The sequence below is a fragment of the Etheostoma cragini genome, chromosome 1 (genome assembly GCF_013103735.1).
Source record: "Etheostoma cragini isolate CJK2018 chromosome 1, CSU_Ecrag_1.0, whole genome shotgun sequence".
Lineage (NCBI taxonomy): Eukaryota > Metazoa > Chordata > Actinopteri > Perciformes > Percidae > Etheostoma > Etheostoma cragini.
This window is the reverse complement of record NC_048407.1, coordinates 29531745-29555310: the sequence shown is the minus strand read 5'-3', so window position 1 is coordinate 29555310 and position 23566 is coordinate 29531745. Positions and strand designations below refer to the sequence as shown.

Sequence of the window (23566 nt, the reverse complement as noted above, 5' to 3'; positions counted from 1 at the left end):
TGAAGGTGCCTCCTTGTCAATTTTGTCTGCTAGCAAACAACAGATAAAAGCCTAAAGGCCTCTGTGTGATGATATTCACAACAGACAATGTAAATAACCCATGACTTACAGTTTGTTTTAAAGCTGCCAACCTGAAAAATGTGAGATTTTTTGAAGGCTCAAGTAGAAACAGACTCTCTCCACGCTGATTCCTCAAGTCTGTATTCACTTTTGTCTTCATAAAAGCCTAGTTAACAATCTATGATAAAAGCTCAGTTTTGGGGGTTGGCAGCTTATGAAAACTTAAGTTATGGGTTACATACCATGTTGGTAGTGAATACAACCACACAGCAGCTTTAGGCCTTTACACGTTGTTTATCTCTCTCTCTATGGAGCTTTTTTGCATTTGCTGTTTAAACGGTCATGTTTTGGTTCCGTCTGACTGGTCTCATCCACCTGGATGCCCTCTCTCGGCTGTGCAGCTTTGCCAGTGCATGAGAGATATGCCTGATGCATGTTCTTTAGCTTAGTGCTTTGCAGAAATGTACCAAATTAATACAAAATTAATATTCAGTAAGTGTGTCCACTGTGTGAACATGCTGTAGTGTTGTGGCTTGTTGAAATGCCACGAAGAAGTGTAACAAGAGAATTTAATGCATTTAGCAGTGCTAAATTCTCTATGTGAGTCTATTTAGTGCACTGGGCAAACAAGTTAGCTAGCCCTTGTTCTGAAGTCAATAATATTTTAGAGTGTGCCAGATGTAAGCTGGCCATGGCCAATGATTGTCGACAAAGAAATTAGTCTATGTCGACGATGTTTCATTTACGGGTTCGGCGGAGATTCTGCCAGACGGCCCTTATCTTTGGCCAAATGTCTCTCACCTTCCACTTTCTTTATGTCGGATTTCTAAACTCCGATTGATTCGGGAAACATCCTCCGTGCTAGAACCGACAATCAAATTACATTGATCTTTTTTCATCACACACTCAACAGCCATTTAAATTCCAGAGCTCGCGTCCCCACGTGCACATGTTCCACCAAAACAAGCTTCTCCCGAGGTTATTTTGCAGCGGCACCTTACCTTAGCGCCGCCCAAGACAATTATGATTGGTTTAAAGAAATGCCAAAAAACCAGAGCACATTTTTCTTCTTTCCAGGAATGTTGTGTGGACTAGCCGGACCCTCATCCGCAGCGCTGTGCAGGAAGGTCTGACTATGCGAGACTACACAGAAATAGATGCAGGCCTCCCTTCCATCATGTCACATATCAACATTGAAAAACACCATCCAAAGGAAGTGATAAAATGAAACACCGCAATAAAAGAAAAGCCGTCTCTGTCTACAGACTTATTAACTAATGTCTCCTGTGGTGTAAAGCAACACACACTGGTTTGGCTTGATGACTCCCGTTTACAGGTGTTACCTTATGTTATTTCTGGATTTTGAAGTTCAAATCGTTTTTTAGCCATTTGGCGACGCTAGTGTGCAAAGTTTGTTGGTTCAGCTTGTAAGACTCTTCTCTCCTGACAGCCCGGGGCCTATCAGATGATGTGAGGGTTGATGAATCTTCGTTGTATGAGTCACAGCAAACTCTGACACTGAAGGCTCTTCATGGCTGTCATTTAGAAGTAGGTGTTTGTTATCACGTTTCATAGACGAGCAGCCAGCTGGCTGCCAGGCTGCCTGAGCAGACAACATCCTTGTGTACCATTTATAGCAGGAGTGCTAAACTTTACACTACACCTCCCCATACCAGAAACTACTGAGAACATATGGAGCCTAGAAACTGGATTTTATTTTAATTACATGCAAGTTTGTTGGCATTCATCGCATTTATAATTAATGTAATCACAGTTATCTGTAAAAAAAAAGAAAAAAAAAATCTGTAAAAATCTGTAAAAAAAAAAGTAATTCACTGTAGTCACAAAGAGTTACGCTGTCTATACACTTTCATGCCTGATGTGACATTTTGTCGAGATGTAATGATAAAGTGAGGAGAAGACGTCTGAACATTTCCTGTCGCAGAAAGGAAAAGGAATGTTTGGTCTCGATGTTTCCACCCTCACAAAGGATCTAGGCCGTGTCTTGGTGACTTAGCGAGCATCCACGTAGGACAGACCGTAAACTGTTGTGACACATGAGGAATTGCAGCCAACCGTGAGTAATGTCAAGGTTCATGAAATGCCTTGGAGACTACAAATACAACCGTGCAGTCAAAGGCTTGTCACAACTGCATGTTCACAGCCACATTCTTAAGAGGGGGAACATTAGCTTTCAGGAAAAGCAATTACAACTTGTAAGCACTAAGATTGATTTCCCTTGTTTGTGAGGACAAATTTGTGCAATACATTACAAGGAAGGGGCCACAGGCTCTGTGAGCACCCAAAACTCCCTCCCTTTACCCACCCAGTGCCCCTTTACACCCATGGGGGCGACCACACACACACACACAGTCTGAGCTTTACTCCTGCAGCCTGGCACAGAGCGCGGGGGGAGGAGAGACACAGATGAGGGGTGAAAGCCTGCACAGGGTATTTAGCCAGAGACCCTCCTAGAAACACAGGAACTGATGAATGCAGCTAGAAGTCAGCAGCTGCAGCTCCACAGCACAGACTAGCCCACTGAAGCTGCTCTCTGTATATGATTTATAAAAATAAAAAGAGGCTTACAGCAAATGATCAGGGATTTTTCATTGATATTACAAGGAGAACATTATTCCACATACAGGCAGGAAAATGTCTTTAAAATAGGTGTGTGTGTGTGTGTGTGTGTGTGTGTGTGTGTGTGTGTGTGTGTGTGTGTTTGTGTGATGTAACTGCCTCTCTACCGTGGGCAGGAATGACTCCAGGCTGCTCCGAGCACATTCACTTTAATTAAGTTGATACATCGTGGCAACTCACATGTGAAGAGACACGTATAATCACATGGCTGCAGCAAAGCAAGCTGTTGGGGAGAACACATGTTCTCCATGATCGCCAAACAGACGGCAAAACACGGTAGCTTGTTTACGCTGCTGCCGTGTTCTGTAGGTCTGACATGAACTACACTCAGGGCGCTGCATGACCCTTTCACTTTTGTTTCACTTTGCTTCACTGGCTTGCAACTGCTGATGTTTTTCAGTTCTGATTTGTAGGTCTTTTAACCCTCAGAGACCTAAGGTCACTTTTACAATTCTTTGTCCATCTGGTTTTATTTTCTAAAAAAGCTTGTACAACATCAGCCCTGTTGTTTACAGTCAAGATATGGACGCAATTTCTTTCAGGACATGGTGGGCTATTAGAATATTTGTGCTGCAGTGAGGTCACTAGAATTTTAAAAATGGTTGCAGGACCTTAATCTGTTGCTGCTTTGTTAGAGAGTGCTTTGTGTGGGAACTATGATAATGTGATCATTAAAAAACAGATGTTTAAGCAACGTTGTTGATCATCACAGCATGCTGCCACCATCGCCCGCCTTTGTGCGCGGTGGATGTTAATTGCATGATTGTGGCTATCCTCGTTATTCTGTGAAATATAACGATTTTGATTACCAACTGTAATTTTTTTCTATTCACATCCTGACTATGTTCAACCAAAACAGACATGAAGAAGCCATAGTGTTACAAATACAGTGTGCCCTTCCTGCTTTGCTACATTGCTCCTTTTGCTTGCACTCTGCTTAGCAGTTATTTTTACTACTTTATATTTTGCCTGTCTCAAACTGCAACACATGTAAGGAGAACTTACTCGTAACTTGTGACAACTCTGGGTTGCAATTATCTGCTTTAAACTGCCTTCTGCTGTCTACAATGGTAACATTACCCAAACAGTAGCTCAGTGGACTACAGACAGACTTGACTGCACTTTGTCCTCCCTGCTCATCAGAATCAATAGAGTGCACAAACATTTTGAGATTGCAGCACTCGAGACAAGAATATTCCCATTGGAGAAAACTAAACTCCGAGACACTCTGCCATGTGCCATGTCTTCTGCCGGTGAGTTAGATAATCAGTATTTAACTAGACAAGATATAACTACTGAAACAAAACCAGTGAAGGCATGTGCTGAGCATGGGATTTCTACCTGCAGGGATGATCTGGTTGCCAAACCTAAAGATAAGTGCAAATTGTACTTCTACATGAGGCAAAATGTATGAATTCATCTCTGCCAACTTCAACCCCAGACAGCTAGTGGACAGCCAAAGGTGGGCATCAACACAGAGGACAGTTAACACAGACATTACAACTGGATAACAGGTTAGGACCACTAAAACATCTCAACGAGACAGAAGCAGAGATGACCACTAATATGTTCTGACATTAGGCGTGTTATGAAGAATCTTATGTAGAGTAAAGGGGGAAAAAAAACATCCAAAGAGAGGATTTAACCTGGAACTCTGGTTGTGCTGGACAATAACACAATCAAAATGATTCTTCAGGTGTGAGGGCCAATGATGTTTGCAGAGAGCCATCAGAAGGTCTAAGGCAGGATTTGGTTTTATTTGTATTTTATCTATCTATCTCAGACAACACACATTAATCAACATTTCTGTTAATGTTCCAGTGTTCCTAGTTTTCACCTGTTTGTCTGGACAAACTGGAAGTTTGTTTTTTAATAGTGGGCCAATGGTCAACAGAGGTTCAGCACACTCTTGGGACTCTGCAACGTGGCTCAGTAAAAACCTGTGCTCTGATAGGGATCAACAACATTCCTAACTTCATCTGTTCTCGGGTGACGTAGGCATGTGTTCAGGGCAGATGGCCTCCACCCAGATGTGTTGTACTGATGGAACATTTTTGGTTAAGTTTGCGACACACATCAGCCAAGTCTTTGGTGATGCACGTTGACACCCAGCAGCCTCGGCACCAAGAAGACAAAACCACACAGCCTCAATGTCAACGTGTTGATCACTAGCTTGTGGATCGGTCTAATACAGGGCTATTCAATTGGCGGCCCGCGGGCCACATGCGGCCCGGAAGCAACCGCCGAGTTGCCCAGCACGTGATCCGCCAAACTAGCAACACGTAAACAATACAGTGCGTGCTGTGAAGGTAGTAGCCTATTGTAGATTAGTCTACTGTCACAATGTCTTTCTCAACACTGAAATGTAAAATTGACAATGAAAACTGTCAGTTTGACCCTGGCTGGACTGAAAAATGTTTGTTTTAACGCCACATCCAAACGGCAAACCGATGTGTTCAATTTGTAATGAGTGCGTTGCAGTACTTAAAGATTACAATCTGCGGAGGCACCACGTTGAGAAACACCAGACTTTCCGCACCAATTTCCCTGAGGGAGTTTATTTGCATTGTGGATGAGGTGATAAATGACGATAAAATTAAAACAAGCGTGGCATCTGCTATAAAAACGACCCCCCGTCAGATACTTCTAACAGTCGTAGAGTTGAAATTCTTGCTGAGGATCGTGTATGAAACGCTTTTAGGAGACCTGAAGAAAGCTGATCCTATGTCTATAGCAGTAGATGAGTCCACAGATAAAACTGATACTGCTCAGTTGTGCATATATGTCCACTATTTTGACGGCGGATGCTTCTGTGAGGAGCTACTTGGCCTACTGCCGTTAGAAGGACACACAACTGGCGATATAGTTTTTGGGAGAGTTTCTGTTTTTTTTTTACAGACAATGGTCTGGATATGAAGCGTGTGTGCATGCTAGTGACAGATGGGGCTCCATCCATTACAGGGAAAGTGAATGGTTTGGCAGCACGTTGGTCCACTGTTGCACCTCAGTTGATCTCCTTACACTGTATTGTGTATCAGGCGGTGTTATGCGCAAAACCAAGCGGCGCGCTAAAAACGACAATGGACAACGTGATGGCTACAATTAATTTTTATTCTCTCCACATCAAGCCTCCAACACCGCTTATTCTGCATGCTGCTGTCAGACATATCTGCTGAAATGACTGGCCCAGCTAACCTTCTTGGTTTAAAAATCTGGCCCAACTGAATTTGTAATTGAATAGCCCTGGTCTAATAGATCCTCCTCCCTTCACTCTCCCTAGACACCCATACTTACCCCTTTTGGGATTTACTGATAAAACGCTGGTCAAGGCGCTGGCATTATAATTTACCACCCCAGTTACTGCAAACAAACAAGCATATTTTATAACACCAAACCTGCTGATAACAAAGAGGACATGAAAGAAAGAAATTATTATTATTTCAAATTATCATTTTATTATTTCAAATGTATAAAACATCAGGTCTTCGGCAGGTAAATCATTTTAGAATTAACATTATTTTAGCCCAATCTTGACTTAGATATCAGATATCAGAGCAGCAGCATTGAGTCAACCCCTCCCAACAGTTTCATGAGCAAAACTAAAGAGCATTAGGAAGGAGGGGGGGGGTGGCCATTTTGTTTATTAATTCAATCCTGTGCCAGCAGATGTGGGAATTATCCATTATTTGATTATGTGGCTCTTCAGCTGAACTCCTTATGCTGAGCTGCAGTCTTAAACATCCACAGGCCCCAAATATAGTGCTGAACTCCTGCCCATCACATCATTTACATAGACATTGACTGTGTAGTTCTTGTTGGTGATTGAACACTGATGTAGGCGACCCCCAGGAGAGCAGGGCTAGGCTCGGGACCTGTGTGTGGATAACCGGGCTGACTCTGTGACTATGTGATGAAGCCCGCACACACACTCTGGACTTAATCAAGGGTCTTAATAATTCTAATGGTTGAGGTTGAATATATCTGTGCACATACATGTTCAATACAAATTAATCCGAAAATGGAAAACACCAGTGAGTTATCCATTCAGGCGCTCTGTTCCACAGTCTCAGTGGACGATCTTGGTTTGGATTGGCTGCCGTCTGACCCCTGGGTCAGCTGATAGTAGTGACTTCAGTCCACTGATACACTTTATGTAAGAATGACATGCAACCTTTGTTGATCCTGCAGCCTGAGGCTCATTTTGCATCAGTGCTTCCATGTTCCTACAGCCGCTCTGCTGCGAATTAGTCCCGCCACAACGGTGACGGTCAAGAGTCATGAGTTCATTCCTGCTCAGCTGCCTGTATTAATTAACTACTATCCTATTACGGTATAATATTATGTCATTGAAACCCTCAATGGGATCAAATCTAAATCACAGAGTTGAATTGACCAAGGTGACTTACTTATTCATCTCATGCAATCACATTATATTAGCATTAGAGTTGTGTTTAGTCTGGTTTAGGCTTTAATATTTCCCTAACTCCGCTGAGACAGAGCTTCAAAGGCTCGCCTCCTGCTTCAGTCCAAGCTGGATTACTCATCAGCCCCCACACACAGACGTGGGCAGTGACGTTGTGCATGACTCACGTGCCTCCCAAGAATGTTCATTTTAACTGCAGAAGCTAGAAGAGATGGGAGCATTAGCTGCCCCTGAATGGCCCGTGGAGAAATTCCAATGTATGCTAAATCCACACACATTTACAGCACCATTTACCCTTACCTTGAGCAATTTTATTGGTGAGTTTTCTTACTGTGAATTATATGTTTAGCCGTATTTGTTCACATCCACTGAGAGCTGCCCAATTTAAGCAGTTCAAGTCAACAGCACCACTGGAGCATTTAAGGGGTTTAGTCTTGCTTAAGAGCTCCTCCCAGTCAGGAGAGACAGGTGAGGGCCTTTATTTTCCCTTTGCAGGTTTTGCCAGCAAGTATGGGAAGTTTTCAGAGGCATTCAGGAGTTCTAGTCCATCTTTGACTGTCTAGCCCTCATCCAAATGGTAGCTTTTATCGCACAATAATTTTCTTCAAACACATCATGACTTCTTTGTTGTCCCACAGAACATTTTCCCAGCAAGTTTGCTATGAACGTACAAGCTCATATTCACTGGCTGCAGCCTGAAGCACCATTGTGTATCCTGAAGGATGATGACAGGCGATGGGTCAAATGTTGATCTTTGAGAGAAAAATGGCGAGAAAAAGAAAGAGAGAGAATGTCAATCAGCCCAGATGACACGTGACAAGATAGGCTGTGAAAGCGCTGCTGTCCATCACAGTACACACAGCAACTCTGCTGTACACAACATGTGTACACATACAACATTTATGTGTTAAATGTAACAAATATGATATTAAACAGGTACAGATAACAGCATAACATTAGTTAGTTAGAATTAAGAAAAGCTTAAACAATTGCATACACCACACTCAGACCCTCAAGATATTTGTCATTTAGTGTCATACTTAATGCAGGTTTTATGAATACCCAGTCCTTCCTATTCTGCCCTGCATGAGTCTGATCCACCTGAACACTCCAGTGATAGGAACAGGCCAGAAAAAATTTGGCTATATCAAATTCCCTGATCAAAAAACTACAAATTAGAATCCATGCATGTGCAATGAAAGGCAGGGTGAGGGAATGAGAATCAATAATGGGTAAATAAGTTAATACTACTTGAGTGTAGTTCTTGCGTCAATCTACTTTCCACTGCCAATACTTTGATGTGTTACTGCTGTGGTCCTCTATGCCTGTGACTGTGTGTACATACTGTACAGTATGAGATGTACTCGCTGGAGTGTCATTTCATACATCCACGCAGTGTAAAACTACACCAGTGCCCTTTGCATCATCACAGATCTACAGTATAATCGATTAAAGGCTTTCTAATCCTGTGCTTTGTCCCTCAGTGGCATTGGAGACATTGGAGAAGAATGCATTAGTCAAGCTATTCCACATATCTCATTCTCTGTGTGAATATGTTCTCTTGAACTTGTACTTTACTCCACATTTTCTTTTTTTTCCCTTTCTTTTTGAGAGTTTTTTCTTTTAATTCACTGGTGCAGTTTGTATGATGGTGTTTTTGATTATTCATGCAGCTAAAAATAACCAAAATGGTTCATCTTTTTCTAATGTTTATATAACTTTTCCTGTGATGTGTCAGCCAGGTGTGTGGTGTTGGACTGTGACAGGTCGCATAGTTAGGGGGGACAGGCCGTGATGGACACTCTTCCATGGCTGGGGGGGTGCAATGTCACGTGAAAAGGAGGCCATGGCGACGTCCACGACTCTCAGGAATGCTAACCTCTTCAGGCAGCCTGTCACATAAATCCCAGATCCTGTCCAGTCTCCGGAAGTTTGAACACTCCAGCATTCAGCCCTGACATCTCAGATGTCAACGGCCTAGTTTGGGAGATCGCCTTACCTTCACCTTCTGCCGTGACGTGTGCAGAGACGCTCTGATTGAGCCAAAGTTAATTGAATTTGGTGAGCAAAGGTCTAAAACAGGGAAAGAGAGAGGAGGGGGAGGTTAGCGCTTCAGCAGGGATGAAGATGATGAGTTTGCCTTTGGGGTACGGGCTTGATTCAGTAGAGCATAAGGTCAGGCAGAGACGTTTACCTGATGTATCCAGTGTTTATGCATATATCAAAATATGCATTTACCTGCTCTCTTTGTCATGTGTATTTCTTCTTCAATCTTGGTGGAGCAGCACAGGTCTATCCACTGCCCTCTGGTTGCTTATCTTGTTGCTATTTAGAGAAATGAGTCCTACTCTGCTGTTCTGTTTTATTGCACGTCTGGTGTCCCTTTTGGAAAAGCTAAGACTTTTTGTGACCATCAGTTTGATGTGAAGACAAAGTTGTTACATTTGTCATTCAGGCTATAACCTGTTCTGTGTCTGTAGTCTGTTGTTTATCTGCACAGTCGTCCCAGAACCTGAGCAGACAGAGGAACAGAGGAAGTGACAGGATGAGGACGGGCCCCACCTCCACCCACCCCACGTCACGTGCACATGCACCCATACTGACTCACACTCCCTCCTCACATGGGGAACAATGCCGCTTCTCACTAAATCACTGTGTGTGTGTTAATATTTGGTGTTTACTGATCTGAGGCCTCTCAGGATAAATGGGATTCAGAGGCAGTGATGTGTGAGGGCTGAGATCAGACGAGGTCATCAGGCGAGGCGAGCTTAGAGGAGTGTGTCCTGAGCTGCAGCTCTGTGAGGAAGTCAGCTGTGTGTTTGAGAGTAGGGGAGAGGATGCTCAGGGTGATGATATTTCAGTGAAATTAGAGACAACACGAGTTGTCAAACATTTATCATGCAAAAAACACAAAAGGGATGTTTTAGATCACATGAAGAAATCATCAGATAAATCTATCTAGTATTTTGAGCGGGTGGAATTTAATCTGCTTTTCTCCCATCAAGTCTTGCATGAGAAAATGACAGTGTACATGCTTTCCACTATAACGAGTTAGAGTTAAAACATCCAATTTGCATTCTGCCGTTAATACACTCATAAAGCACTATTTGCATGATAGGAAATAAATGTCACCTATTTATAGCACATGAGAATACCCTGTTCCAATCTGTCCCGACTCCACAAGGATCATGTTTGCGGTGGTTCAGCTGTTCTCAGATTGGTTGTGTCCACTGAGACCGTGTAAACGTCAAGGCTCAAAACCTTCCAGTGAATGGACAGACGGAGTAGCTGCACGCAAAGGCATGCAAACATACACACATGGTCCATGAGGATATGTTGGCGGAGTTTGCAGACAGTTCAGACTGCAGAGGCTACAGGCGTCACGTCCCTGCCATAAGGGTCTCACAATTCCCGCAGACGCTATCTGTTGTGCCCTCTTCTCTGTTGTTTTCTTTAAATCCTAAAAATCGCCCATTTTTGCAGGAGGCTGGCCAGGGTAAAGACAGGCCAGAGTGTCTGTTTTCTGAGGTCAGACTGCAGGAGTTGGTGCTCATAGTGTAAATACACCAAGACTTTGTTTATTTGAATGTAAATACAAGCTGAGATCTGCTGTGACTCAACCGGATGTGACTCGTCATTGGAAACGTCATTGTTTAAGTGACTGCAAAGCTTGTGTGTGTGTGTGTGTGTGTGTGTGTGTGTCTATGTGTGCACGCGCAGGAGAAATAGGAGTGAGGAGCATGTTACAGACTTGGGGTCATAACTTCTCATTGTGCTGGTGGGGGAGGGGAGTTATGTAACAAAGAGAAAGGGATGCATGTTGCCGGCACTGCTGCACATGTGGGGAAATGGGGAAATCTGTGTATGTGTGTCTTTGTCTTTGTGTGTGTGTCTTTTAAGGCAGCAGATGAACACATAAGTATCCTCTGAACACCAACGTAGCTGCTGATGCCAGAAGATGTTTTTGAGACTTGTTTGTGTGCAACTGTCAGTCTGTCAGTGTGTGCGTGTGTTTGTGTTTGTGTGTGTGTGCGTGTGTGTGTGCGTGTGTCTGTGAGAGAGAGAGAGAGAGAGAGATCTAGAAATGAAGCTGTAACTCTTTAACACACAAGAAACAGATGGAGTGTGAGGCTTCAGGCAGACCTCGGGGTCACGACAAGATAACAAGATATACAGTATAGAAAAGATTTGGCTTGATGCATCATGGGAAATATAAAGTGTGTCTAATTATGAATCCATTGAGAATTGCAAAGAACTGAAGGTTCATGACTTCATTTGATCCAGTTTAGACTAATAGGTATTTACAAAATAGATGAAAAATTGACACAATAAATCATTCTGATAAAAGTTAAAGAAACAAAAACTTCCACAAAGTTGAGTCGTATCAAGTTGGATGTTCATTTGCAGGCTACAAATTGCAGCATTTGCCATCTTAAGACAGAGGTTTGAAGAGGTCAGAAAATTCAATAACCCAAATTAAGAAGCATTATTTAAGCAAGTCTAACTTTATCTAGCCATATTGGCCCCAAGTACCTCTGCAGGTTGATGCTAAATGTAGTTTAAAAGTTGCTAAGTAGAAGAGTCACAAGTCGTAACAGTGACTCAGTTATGCCAGTTATACAGTGATACTAGGTATGATAAGGGCTACCTAGTGTTTGCTAACTTTAGAATAACTTCACCATAAACTCTGACCAGACCAAGTAAGGCTGAAAGCAGCAGAAACTGTGAGATTAAGTGATTGATCAGTTTTTTTTTTTATTGCATATGAATTCAACTTACGGTACTTTGTCCGAGGACTTTTGAGTTATTTCTTAGGTAAAGTCTCACAATGAAGACATCCCCACAGCAAGTGGATGGACACACAAGGAGGAAATAACAAAATGTCTTCTGGTGAAATATGAAATGTTTACTTCTTGGTTTACTGGAAGAAAGCCACTGAAATGTTCATAAGTGACATTCTTAAATGTGGTGTAACAGTAGCACAAGTAGAGAAGAGTCACAAGTCAACAAACTTGACTCAATAATGTCAGTTACTCAGCAATATCAATCTGAAGTTGGCTGACAGTAGCTAAGTAGCAAACTAGTAAGCTAAAAAAAAAGACAAGTCTGTTTTATTTTTTTTAAACATAGTCTCACTTTGACTTTTTACCAGCCCTAATGTTAAGGACAGCAAGTCAAACACAGCCAAACATGTTAAAGGACATTTAAGACATTTACCGGGGATTGCCAATTTTTTGAACGCTCCATAGTTCCGACCTCTCAATAACCCGAAAAATTCCATTGGTCCTACAGCCCCTCGAGTGGTTAAAGTTAGGATAGCTGATTGGTCAGGGGATAGGACCTGTACAAATGGGGTTACGTTACGGGGACTTTGGGACACTGAACTGCACACAAACCGGTGCAGAGATTGTGTGGTTTAGGCTAGATAAACATTCAAATATGTTAATAAGATAGAGAAAAGTAATTGTTATTGTTTATTCAGATTTTAGATTATGGGGAGTGATCCACAAAAGCCTAGATATGGTCGTGATAATGGGATGCTGGAGCAGAGGGTTTATTTTTTTGAAACAAAGGACCATCAGACCAGTGTGCTGTGGGACCAAAGGGAACTTTTCGGGTTATTGAGAGGTCGGAACAATGGAGCGTCGAAGAAATGACATGGCACCCATTTACCAGCTCGCTAAACAATGCTAAATAGCCTACAATCTGTTGCTCTGTTGGCAGCATTTGTTGATGTCGGCAGTGTGATTCCATGGTGCGTGAGGTTCTTTGCCAACTCAACTGGCTCACTGTTGATGGAGATGTGGCAGTGGGGGACAGAGGGTTTATTGCAGGTTTGGACAGGGACTTCCGTATTCTTGGTGATATTCAGAGGTAGGTGTTGAGTGAAGTGGGAGATGAAGTGCTGATAGACCATGACTGAGTTATTTTCCTTAAGATATGTGAAATACTGTGTAAAGTAATGTGACCAATATAATGCCATTGGTGAGCTTTAAATTAAAGTGGATGGATTTTTTTTAAATGTATACACTGTTAAAACTGAAACAGGGTGTAGAAATTAGTAGGAGACTGTGTTGTTCTAAATTTAGGAAATCATTGAAAATCTTAATAGGAAACTCAAATCAGAGGGTTATTTAAAGGTTTTACTTTTCTCCTTTTTCTCTTAAAATCGCCAAATAGGTGCACACAGGAATGGGATTGCTACAGTATATTATGAAACCACAAATGTCCCGAAACAATTTGTTATAAAATGGATTTTTGGAATTAAAAACCTTCATCATTCCCAGTCACTCCCTGCCGCCACATCTCCATTGACCTTTGCCCCGTCTCCAGTCATCTCAGCAGCCATTTTTCTCCATCCTTGTCTTCCTCCTCTCCTTCGTTCACCCTTACACTGCCAATTGTTTGCATCTATTCATGAAATTTTCCGGTTTTCTCATTCCATTTAAGCTTAGCCAGCACTAACCCATTGTGCTCTGATGTTTCTCTCAGGCAAAAGATCTAAATCAGGCAGGGAAGACGGGGGAGGGATGGAAGGATGGAGGAAGGGAAGTTAGCAGGCTGGGGGTGAGGAAGGAGGGGGAAGAAGGATAAGAAGGAAGGGTTAAAAGAGGGGAATGGCAGAGTAAAGCAAATGAGTGAGAGCAGTGAGGGAGAGGTGTAAAGAAGTACGAAGGGAAAGAAAAGCTAAACAAGCAGAGACATTACCGCGCATGAGCGGGCTGAGCAGCCAGCCATATGCTCATAATGTGGACTCAAATATCACCCATGACCTTTCCTGCTTGCCATCTTCCCTTTCCTGTCTACTGACATAAAATGTCTCTTGTTAAATGTCATTTTTTCTTATACAACATATTAACATCTCTTTTACTAAAGTGTCATTCATTTTCACTCCCTACTACTAGTTGCTTGTAATTTGTCTGCTGATCAGCTGTAGCTAAGGGTCCTTTTAACCATTTATTTAAATGTGTTTAAAAATCCCCTCATAATCATATGACGTCAAGCGCATAGATGATATCTTAGACTGTCTCACTGCCCACAGCATGGCAATAAAGCTGCAATGCTTAAATGGTTTAAACCCACCAGAACTACTTACACTAATACAAGTTTGTGTATTTAAATGCACAGAAGTGGAGCGTGCTTATATTAATGCTAGTCTGTGCATACATGGAGATAGGAGCTGCATTTGATGTAGGCTGGTTTCTTTAAAGGGGTTTTAACAGGTTGGCAGCAGTTTTACAGAAAGTACAGAACACTTAATGCGCTGTGTGTGGATTAAACAACATTTTTGTGCATGGGTTGAAAACAGAAATATTACAGAGACAGATGTGGACGTGTAAATGAGAGTATGATAACCACTCCAGTTTGCTGGCACACAAGATAAGAAGTATGAATAATGTCTCTATTAACGGATATCTGCATATGAATGCAGATAAATAAATTTCTAAAAGCTAATAAAAAAGCTAAATCGTTTGGCAAACGATAGCTGATGTGTTCCAAGTTGACATTTCGCCAAATGAGGCCTGCTTCTTTTGCTTTTCACACGGACTGTTTACCTGCATGCAACCAAAGCCGGCTCAAATGCTATTGGTCAATATTAGTCAGACTACCAAAACCCGAACACTTCTGCTATCTAAATCTTGCCTACAGATTCTGCCCTCATACACAGTTATCAGTTTGAGATCTTAACAACCTCTGCTCTTTGGAAACTAGATGCAGACTGTTGCTCTCATTCAGCCACATGAGCCTTGGTGAGGTGAACTACTGATGTTGGACTACCCTCTATTTTTTCTCAGTTTGTCCATTAGGGCATTGTCATGAAGAGGAAATTGCCGTCCCCGGTTGGAAAAAATATCACGGCATGCTTTAACATTAAGAATTTGATAAAATGAAACCCAAACTCGGAAGGAGCCCTGCACTTTAGGCACACAACTTAAGTACAAATGGTTCGGACCCTCCCTACCTGCTAACTCCCTTGTAAGCATAGCATTTGTGTTGCTTCTTAAACTAGATTCTTTATTTGGAGTCTGGTGAGAGGAGCTTCTGTTTGTTTTGAATTCATTTAACTTTATATCAAACAATTATGTTTGATATCCTGTTGTTAATTCTCCATCTTCTCTTCTTCTGAACAGTTTTTCAGTCTTATCGCAGCAGCTATCAGAACCAAAAGTGTATCGTCTCTGTACTCAACCGCATCATGGAGAAAGGGATCATTCTACTTAGCGTGTTACAGCTTTTACCAAAAACACTGTTTAGCAAGTGTGCAAAGGTCATACTGCAGTCTTACGTGTGCAATGTGCGAGTTCACGGGAAACATTTGTACCAGCAGCTCTCAGCATTTATTGAAGGACTTTTCTTTCTGATTAGAATTAGAATCAGAGAAAGCTTTATTGCCAAATACATTTTTTACACATTACAAATTTGTTTTGGTGTTGTAGGTGCATGTCACACATTTTCTAAAATAAGAGCACAATAAAATAAAATATTAGAGTAAAAGCAATATAAGTATAAACATATGTACATTATGTATTAAAAATAAGAAAATAAAAATAAAAAGAGCAGTACAGCAGAGTAAGCGCAGTGGTATGCAGAGCCAGAGGTGGAGTGTGTCAGAGTGGGTTCCGGGCCTTGTTGATAATGATAAGGGTTGTGGCGGAAGGAAAAACCTGTTCTTGTGGCGTCAGGTTTTGGTTCTAATGGACCTTATCCTCCTGCAAGAGGGGAGTGACTCAAAGAGTTTTTTGACGTGGTGGGAGGGATCACGCTTCAGAGTCCTGGAGGCGTGCAGGTCCTGGAGCAGCGGCAGATTGCAGCCAATCACCTTCTCAGCAGACAGAATGACACGCTGCAGGCTGCCCTTGTTCTTGGCCGTGCTAGCAGCGTACCAGATGGTGATGGAGGATGTGAGCATGGACTCGATGATGGCTGTGCAGAAGTGCACCATCACTGTCTTTGGCAGGTTGAAATTCTTCAGCTGCTGCAGGAAGTGTATCATCTGTTGTGCTTTCTTGATTAGGGAGCTGATGTTCAGCTTGAGATCCTGGGAGATGATAGTTCCCAGGAAGCAGAAAGTCTCCACAGTGTCAATTGTGGAGTCACAGAGGGTGATGGGGGCAGGTGCGGCTGATATATTTCTGAATTCACAACCATCTCCACTGTCTTTAGAGCTCTAGGTGGTTTTGATTGCACCAGGTCACCAGGTGGTCAGCCTGTGACCTGTAGGCGGACTTGTCACCATCAGAGATGAGTCCGATGCGGGAGGTGTTGTCTGCGTAATTCAGAAGCTTGAGGGTCTGGTGACTGGAGGTGCAGCTGTTGTTGTACAAGGAGAAAATGATTGCATTACACTCCCAGTCCCATGTTAATGACCATTTTGGGCCTTTTCTCTCCATTTCACAACCTATTTCTCTGCTGGGAAATCTGTCGCTGTGTGAGTTTCTTAGTAGGTTCTTTTCACACTCTCAGCCATGCCAACATGTAATTTGAATCACACTGTGGGTTTCTATTGTTAGTTACCATTTTTTCCAGGAAAAGCACTTTCCTTTGTTGAAAGACTAGTTTAGATGCCACTGCCACTGAAATCATAAAAAGAAAAAAGATAGATACATCAATATATGGTGGCTTTATTTGCCCAGGTTTTAAAATATACTGTATGTCTCTGAGATTTCTGACAACACTCCAACACAATAGAGGGAAATATACTTCAGTTTGAGCTGCTTGAAATCTCTTTCCAGAAACTGGATTTTCCAAAAATCTCAAACTACGTTCTACTGAAGAAATAGTCCCTGTGAAAGTGGTTGACAGTTTGTTTACAAGTGGTTGACAGTTCATCTGTGGAGTGTTTAAATGTAAAGGTTACATTTTAAATGTAAGTAATTCAGTATGGCCGTTTTATTTCTATTTGGTAACCAAGCCTTTAAGGGCAACAGAAAAAACCTTTTTCAGACTCAGTCTAATGCAGCATTGAATGTCAAGTTCAAAAGTTCAAATGGTCTTCTTTTGCTCTGTTGCAGGGCCATAATATTCAGCTCATGAGGAAGTAGTTGATGTTAGCCGGGGGGACAGTTGCCATGCTTACATGTGGTGTAGTTCAACACCTCCCAGACAGCCTACAGGGCAACAAACCACCGCTGCTGGAGGAACTCGCTTGCCACCATATGGTGCCGTGGTACTGTGACCCCACCTGTCTGTTCGATCCCTGGTCAGGACCTGACGCTGGCAGAAATACATCTCAGCAAATCATCAGCATTTCCAAATGGCCTCAGATTCTTTCTTGATACAAAAACTAGATTTGTCATTGAGTACACAGAGCACTTTTCACTTCTAATGGGATTAGCGTGATATTTTGTCATCTCACAAGGGGGGCACCGCTCACACACTGCTTTCCTTAAGACAGACATCCCAGTGACTTGCCAATAGCTCCATCTCCGCCTGTGTGGAAAAAAACTCCCTCAATGCACATATTGTGTTTATAATTTGTTTGATGAGCCTAATCCCTTGACTAAAGAAACAAAGGTGTACATTTGGCCGCTGAGGATCAGTGTGTGTGCGTGATGATGTACGTAAACCCATTTCTCCCAAACCCACACAGGCTCCTAATCCTAGAAGATCAAGTGTAACCAGACTGGAAGTGTGACTGGGCGGGAGCCAGCATGATGCTTTTGGTTAAGTTGACTCATTCTGTGATCCCTCCTGCCTCAAAACAACCACAGTATGTCATACTTGTCTAACCTTCTGTTGTTTTAGATTCAAACATTCTTCTTATTTTTATTCAAAGGCAAAATGTTCACTATTTTGGATGCACAATATTTAATTGTCATCATCATCCTACATCTTGAATGTTGCCCTAAATCATTCATGGCTTCTTTTCATCTATGATAGTTTGACTGATAGCGGAAAAAAGAAATAGAAAAACGTCAAACAGATGTTTTTGCAGTATGCCTTAAGGGAAGGTAACGTGTCAGGTTTGTGTGCAACCATGCATGGTCTTTACGTTAAACATCTATGTGAAAGGCTTTGCATGCACTTGTGCTTTATATTCTGTATACAAAACATAGAGCACAATATACAAAACAAGCATAGAGCATAACTGTTCATTTTCACAGTGCCTTGGGCAGTAAATATTAACTGAGTAAAAGCAAGAGCCAGGGAGCCTTGACATGCGTGTATTTCTAAATCAGGTACTGTGAGTAATGTCTTCTGTGTTTGACCGTGCTGGTCTCATTTTACTGCCACATGCTCAACAAACAGCAGATGCTGTCCTCTTTTGCAAGTAAAGAGCTCAAAAAGATCCTGTAATGTGATATATGTTTACTGATTGTGACAAACTCTTCTGAGACTTATTCTTGTTGTGTAATGGTCTGCTATGGCTTTCATTTGGCACTAATCTAATGTGGAGAATTCACTTGCATTCACTTGATTTGTACTAAGTATAAATTGAAAAGCAGTTTTGAAATGCATTGGAATTTTGCAGCACAGCATTGTATGTTGTATGTTAATTGTGCCATGCAATCAATATCAGGCTGGGCTGTCATAAATCCACTCGGGCGCTTCTCATGAACCCTTCGTAAATAAAGAAACGAAAAGTAATGCACTTTAATCCATATTCCATGTATTTGTCGTGTTTGTCGTCATGTAACGATATCGTAGGATGTTATATGAATTGTTGTGCACACGTTTTTGTACGATACCAGACAAACCTGTTCAAAAGAATGCATTAATCTACTGAGTCTTCTGACAGGCAACACCATTCTCTAACCCTGACCTAACATACCTTTAAATTATTTTTTCAATTCTACTCTCGCCCAAGCAAAGTACTTATATCTACATTAGATCTAGGCTAACCTATGTTGGCTTTCCCTACTGTCTTCATAGACAGTTTCTTCTGAATGCTGAGTTGCCCAGCCTCCATCAATGATTATGTAGGTCAAGTAGGCTCCTGAGTGGCTCGTATTTAGCAACTCCGAACACAAGAATCATGTCCCAGGACCTGTCTCACAAAAGCCAAACACTCAAAAGTCTAAAGAAAGCTACCACCGTGCAACATCAGTCTCTGAGCCACAAACATCTAAACAGCATGTCGCCATTACAGACTAAACAAGCCTCCCCAGCACACAAAGCGTACAGGACAGACATTTATTTCATGTCCTACGGTCCTGTGAGAAGGCCTGGAAATTTTGGACTGGGATACACGATGACCTACTGTATGTCAGATTGCAGGGATCCAGGTTCCATTCAGCTCAAGACTATTTGTTCTGGGAAGTTGGGCTATCATAGCAGGATGGAAAAGCACATAAGAAGCTGGATCCAGATTTGTTCAATGATAGCCAGACAGATTATTGTACCCCTACTGTTGTCCTCGGGGTCAAATTTGACCCATTTTCAAAAAGTTTTTAAATCTGAAATTTTGGGTTTTCTTCAAAAAATAAAAATAAAAAAAATAACGTGGATGGTACCATATGACGCTCCTCACAAGTCATCAGTTCACTATTTTCATTGAATTTGGGTGTTTTATATAATTTATAGCATTTTAAGAAAAAAAGATTTACGAACACTGAAAAAAGTGACAGAAATGTAGGGAAAAAACAACAAAAATGTCAAATAAAACGCAGAAATATTCCCCAAAGACATTGTAAAAAGTGAGAAAGAACTTTGGGAAAAGTTAGAAAAAGTCACAAAGTGACAACAAATGTTGGAGAAAGCTTGAAAAACTTCACAAAAAGAACTTTGGGAAAAGTGACCCAGAGAAACTAAATGTTGGTCTACGGGAAGACAACACGAGGGTTAAGAGGATGGAAGAATGAAAGGGTGCCGTCAGTCCAGGAGTGAGCTTGTGAGACGGCTAGAGTGGCGGGGCTTGTAAAGATGTCATATAAACTGTTCGCCAGATTGGATGTCTACACTAGAAAAGGGGGAAAGTAGCTGAGCTTTCTGGTGGGCTCCTAAGAAGCTTTGTGCTGGGGAGAGACGTGAATAACGGGTTTTTGGTGTTGTCATTAATACATATGATTATTTGGTTTGTGGTTTGTGGTTTATTGTCTATATTGTTACTATTGTCCTAATATTGTAGTTACTGTGTATATCATTTATGGATTTTGGGTGGGTGGTAATGACAAGGTTGTAAGTTTACAGGGGTGGGGGGAGGTGGCATTGTTCATGTTGTGAGTGTTAAAAAATTAGTTTTGGATCATTTAAAGAAGGGAAAGATTTAAGTGTGTCCAGGGCTTGCTCTGTTTGTTCATACCTCGGCTGATCACAGAGATGTCGTAAGAACAGGTTTGGTAAATTAAAAAAAACACACAACACCTCTGAGTTAGAAGCTCTAACTGAAAAATGACTTTTACTTTCAAGGCCTGCTTGACTGTTCTGCGAGGCTCAACTGTCAGAACATGTCATCCTGTGAAGGCTGTGGTCCTCTTTTCTGAAATGTATGAATTGAACCATTGAGCCGCTGTGTGTATTTCACATCATCTTGGAGTAAAACATCCTGCTGTGTGTACCTGCTAGAGCACCTGTAGTCAAGGCTCAGTCATAATCCATAAAAAAAGTGAGAGAGACCTGGGCTGGGAACAGATCCCATAGGGGTGAAATTCAAAAGCGAAAAGATATAATTTGATGTTAAAACAGGCTGGTTAGGCAAATTCTGTCTTTTTATTAAATTTCACAGAGATTACAGTTTTGATCTCATTCACCACGTTACGTTTCAATCTATTCACTGGTGGCAGCTTTGAAGTTGGAAAGAGATTTTAAAAAGCGAGGCAGGTATAGGCTAAAAGGGCCTCGCTAAGCCTGTGACAAAAAGACACTGAGACGCTCTGTCTCTCCTGATCCACAGGGACGGGGAAAGTAGGCCAGGCTCGGTGTCAGACTGCTGCGGGGATCAGGACGCTGAAGTTGTTGACTTGTAATCAAAGTTCCTTTTCACACTTTGGATGTCAAGAATCCCACAGAGAGAGAGAGATTTAAAATATTCCTCAGACACACACACACACACACACACACACACATGCAGGTCATATTTTTTTAGAAGTAAGGCTTTCCAGCTGAACACTGTGTCGGTGTCATCCAGAACCACCCTGCCTTTTAATAAATCATCTTTTCTGGCAGTGGAAGTTGAACTATTCACCCGCCTACCCCATCACACTGAAACACGAGAGGAAATAGTACAGAAAATCCTATAGGAGGCCTAATAAGCATAAGACACCAATATTATAAACCTCCACTGATACATGAGTCACTACAGGAGCATTATGGTGATGCAACTGGAGACAACATTTCTAATTTTAGTATGTCGGCTCCAGAATGTTGGGGGCAGAGAATATTTACAAGGACATTAAATGTGCCTGGAGGATGAGGATGTGCTCAGATTGAAAGATACATTTACTTGCACTGCACACGCTCCATCATTTTGGTAGAAATTAGCTTGTTTGTGTACACTAAGCAAATTCTACAAGGGAAGACAGCGAATTTTCATTTCTAAGTGATTAGGCCAATAAACAGAGCTCATGCCTTGGGTTAATAGACAGACATTTGACTAATTTGCAATTAGGACGCTTTTGTGTGTTGTGTTAGGCTCCAGCTTGCAGATGACCCTGAGAGAGACAGAGGCAACAAAACAGCCAGGAGACACTGAGGCTCCTCACGTGTTGTTTGTCCCTCTGGCTTCATCGTGAGTTATAATCAGACGGCGAATCACGGGAGCAGCCCACGATGCCGACGCGCGCAATGCAAGCGCACACTCAGTCCGGCGGTGCCTGTCTGGGATTGGGTGGAGGGAGTGGTGGCTGTGGACGGAGTCACAGGATTGGTAGAGTTCAGCGCCAAACTTGTTGACTCATAACTGAGCAGCTCCTCTCTATCCTTCACGGCACGGAGCTGTCCAGGGCCAGTGGTGCTGAAACTGCAAGTTTCCGACGCGCCGTTGGAGTAATTTTTTTCCCCCAGCTTGATTGCCGAGCCGAGCCTTTGAAAGTTACATGCGCTTTGGTTTAAGCGTCACTTAACGGATATTTATCCACCGTCAGTGCTCTATCCAAGAGCGCCTCAAAGCCTTCGACTTCTCAGCCGATCAATTAGAGGACTCTCCGAGGCACAACCATGGCTTTCATGGTAAAACACATGGTAGGAGGACAGCTGAAGAACCTGACAGGCGGTCTGACGGAGGAGAAACCCGAAGCAGAGAAATCAGATGCCGCCGCGCAGGGGATGACTCAAGAGGAATTCGAACAATATCAGCAACAGTTAGAGGAGGAAAAGTAAGGCAATGGTTGAAGCTTGTGATTTTGAAGTTGTAATGAAAAACAATGTGTCGGGAAAGTGTGTCATATTTAAACAGTGCATTTGTGTGTGTAAATTGCAGATCGCTCCCAGTGCGCCGCGCGCTTTTTTACGCATCAATGCAATAACCCGAGCGCTCCACACACAGCTGCTTCGCTCGCCCAGGGAGCTCCCAGTCTCTTAGTCTCAGCAAATTGTGTAGCGCCGTTTTTAATTTGGGATTCCTGGAATCATTCTTCCACGGAAACGTCAACACGGATTCGTGCCATGGGCAAAACATGCTGGTGAATAATGAATCAGACTGTGGTAAATAAAGTGTTTTTTCTCCCTTATCAGCCGACTTTTATCATGCACATAATTTACGGCTCAAGATGGTTACGATTCATTTATACTATAAAAATGTATTGCAGCCTAAAAAGATACACTGAATTCAGAATGGTAAGGCGTCTATTTATCTGTAATTTAGTTTTTTAGTTGCATTTTATAGATATTTATGTTCAGTTAGTATTCAGTTTCCTCTCTCCTCTCACCAGCAAAAGTCTATTATTTACATGTTAATGTTTCCTAGATCTTCTGAGCGCCCTGGTAGACAATATAAGGGTACAACAAGGTCATTTGGCAAACAGAGTTCACCCAGCAGACAACAGCTCACTATTGATTAGTGTGATGGTTCCTGTAGAACAGGACTCCATGCATATCAGACATTCACGGTCCTGGTCATAGATAAGATCATATGGAAATGTAGAATAAAGAAATTAGACTAGAGTTTTACAGATACATTTTAGATTCTGATTATATATTTCAGTAGCATCCAAAGCAGTAAATGGGCTCTTTGCTGAGGAGCATGCATATTATAATGACACAATTCATCCAATTGTTTCCATTCCCTGATTCATTACCATTAACCCATTTGGATTTGATGAACACCTTAATCCAAAGTGCCTCACATACATTGTAAGCATGAGTGGGAAGTGAAGTCCTAACTCAGAATTAACACTCAGCTCAGCCCACTAAGCTCTATGGGAGGCTTGGCGAGAACGCTCTGCCGTCGTGATGTGACCTTCAGTAGAAGTCAGTTATTAGTCAGAGGCGCTAAACATGAGCATACAACACCAAGAAGCCCCTACGGTTCAGATTAAAGAAGAATAAGGTTGGTGGGAGGGGGGG

At 42.1% G+C, this 23566-nt stretch overlaps 1 protein-coding gene and 2 long non-coding RNA genes across 3 annotated transcripts in view; 2 read left to right on the top strand and 1 right to left on the bottom strand.

Moving 5' to 3' along the window:
- Positions 1–1136: 1136 nt before the first annotated feature.
- LOC117943362 lies at positions 1137–14440 on the bottom strand. The gene is made up of 3 exons (XR_004656348.1): positions 14431–14440; positions 10720–10722; positions 1137–1203 (listed from the first exon to the last, which is right to left on the bottom strand). It is a non-coding gene; the product is annotated as an uncharacterized LOC117943362 (long non-coding RNA).
- The window catches only part of LOC117943353, a 17113-nt gene continuing 4342 nt past the window's right edge, over positions 10796–23566 (top strand). Inside the window, exons 1-3 of the long non-coding RNA XR_004656347.1 lie at positions 10796–10823; positions 10935–10942; positions 15904–15911. This is a non-coding gene — a long non-coding RNA (uncharacterized LOC117943353). The remainder of the gene's footprint in view (positions 10824–10934; positions 10943–15903; positions 15912–23566) is intronic.
- cplx3b (complexin 3b) overlaps positions 21983–23566 on the top strand; it is a 4191-nt gene continuing 2607 nt past the window's right edge. Inside the window, exon 1 of the mRNA XM_034869426.1 lies at positions 21983–22377. Within this exon, the coding sequence (XP_034725317.1) occupies positions 22220–22377 (158 nt within the window). The 5' untranslated portion in view covers positions 21983–22219. The remainder of the gene's footprint in view (positions 22378–23566) is intronic.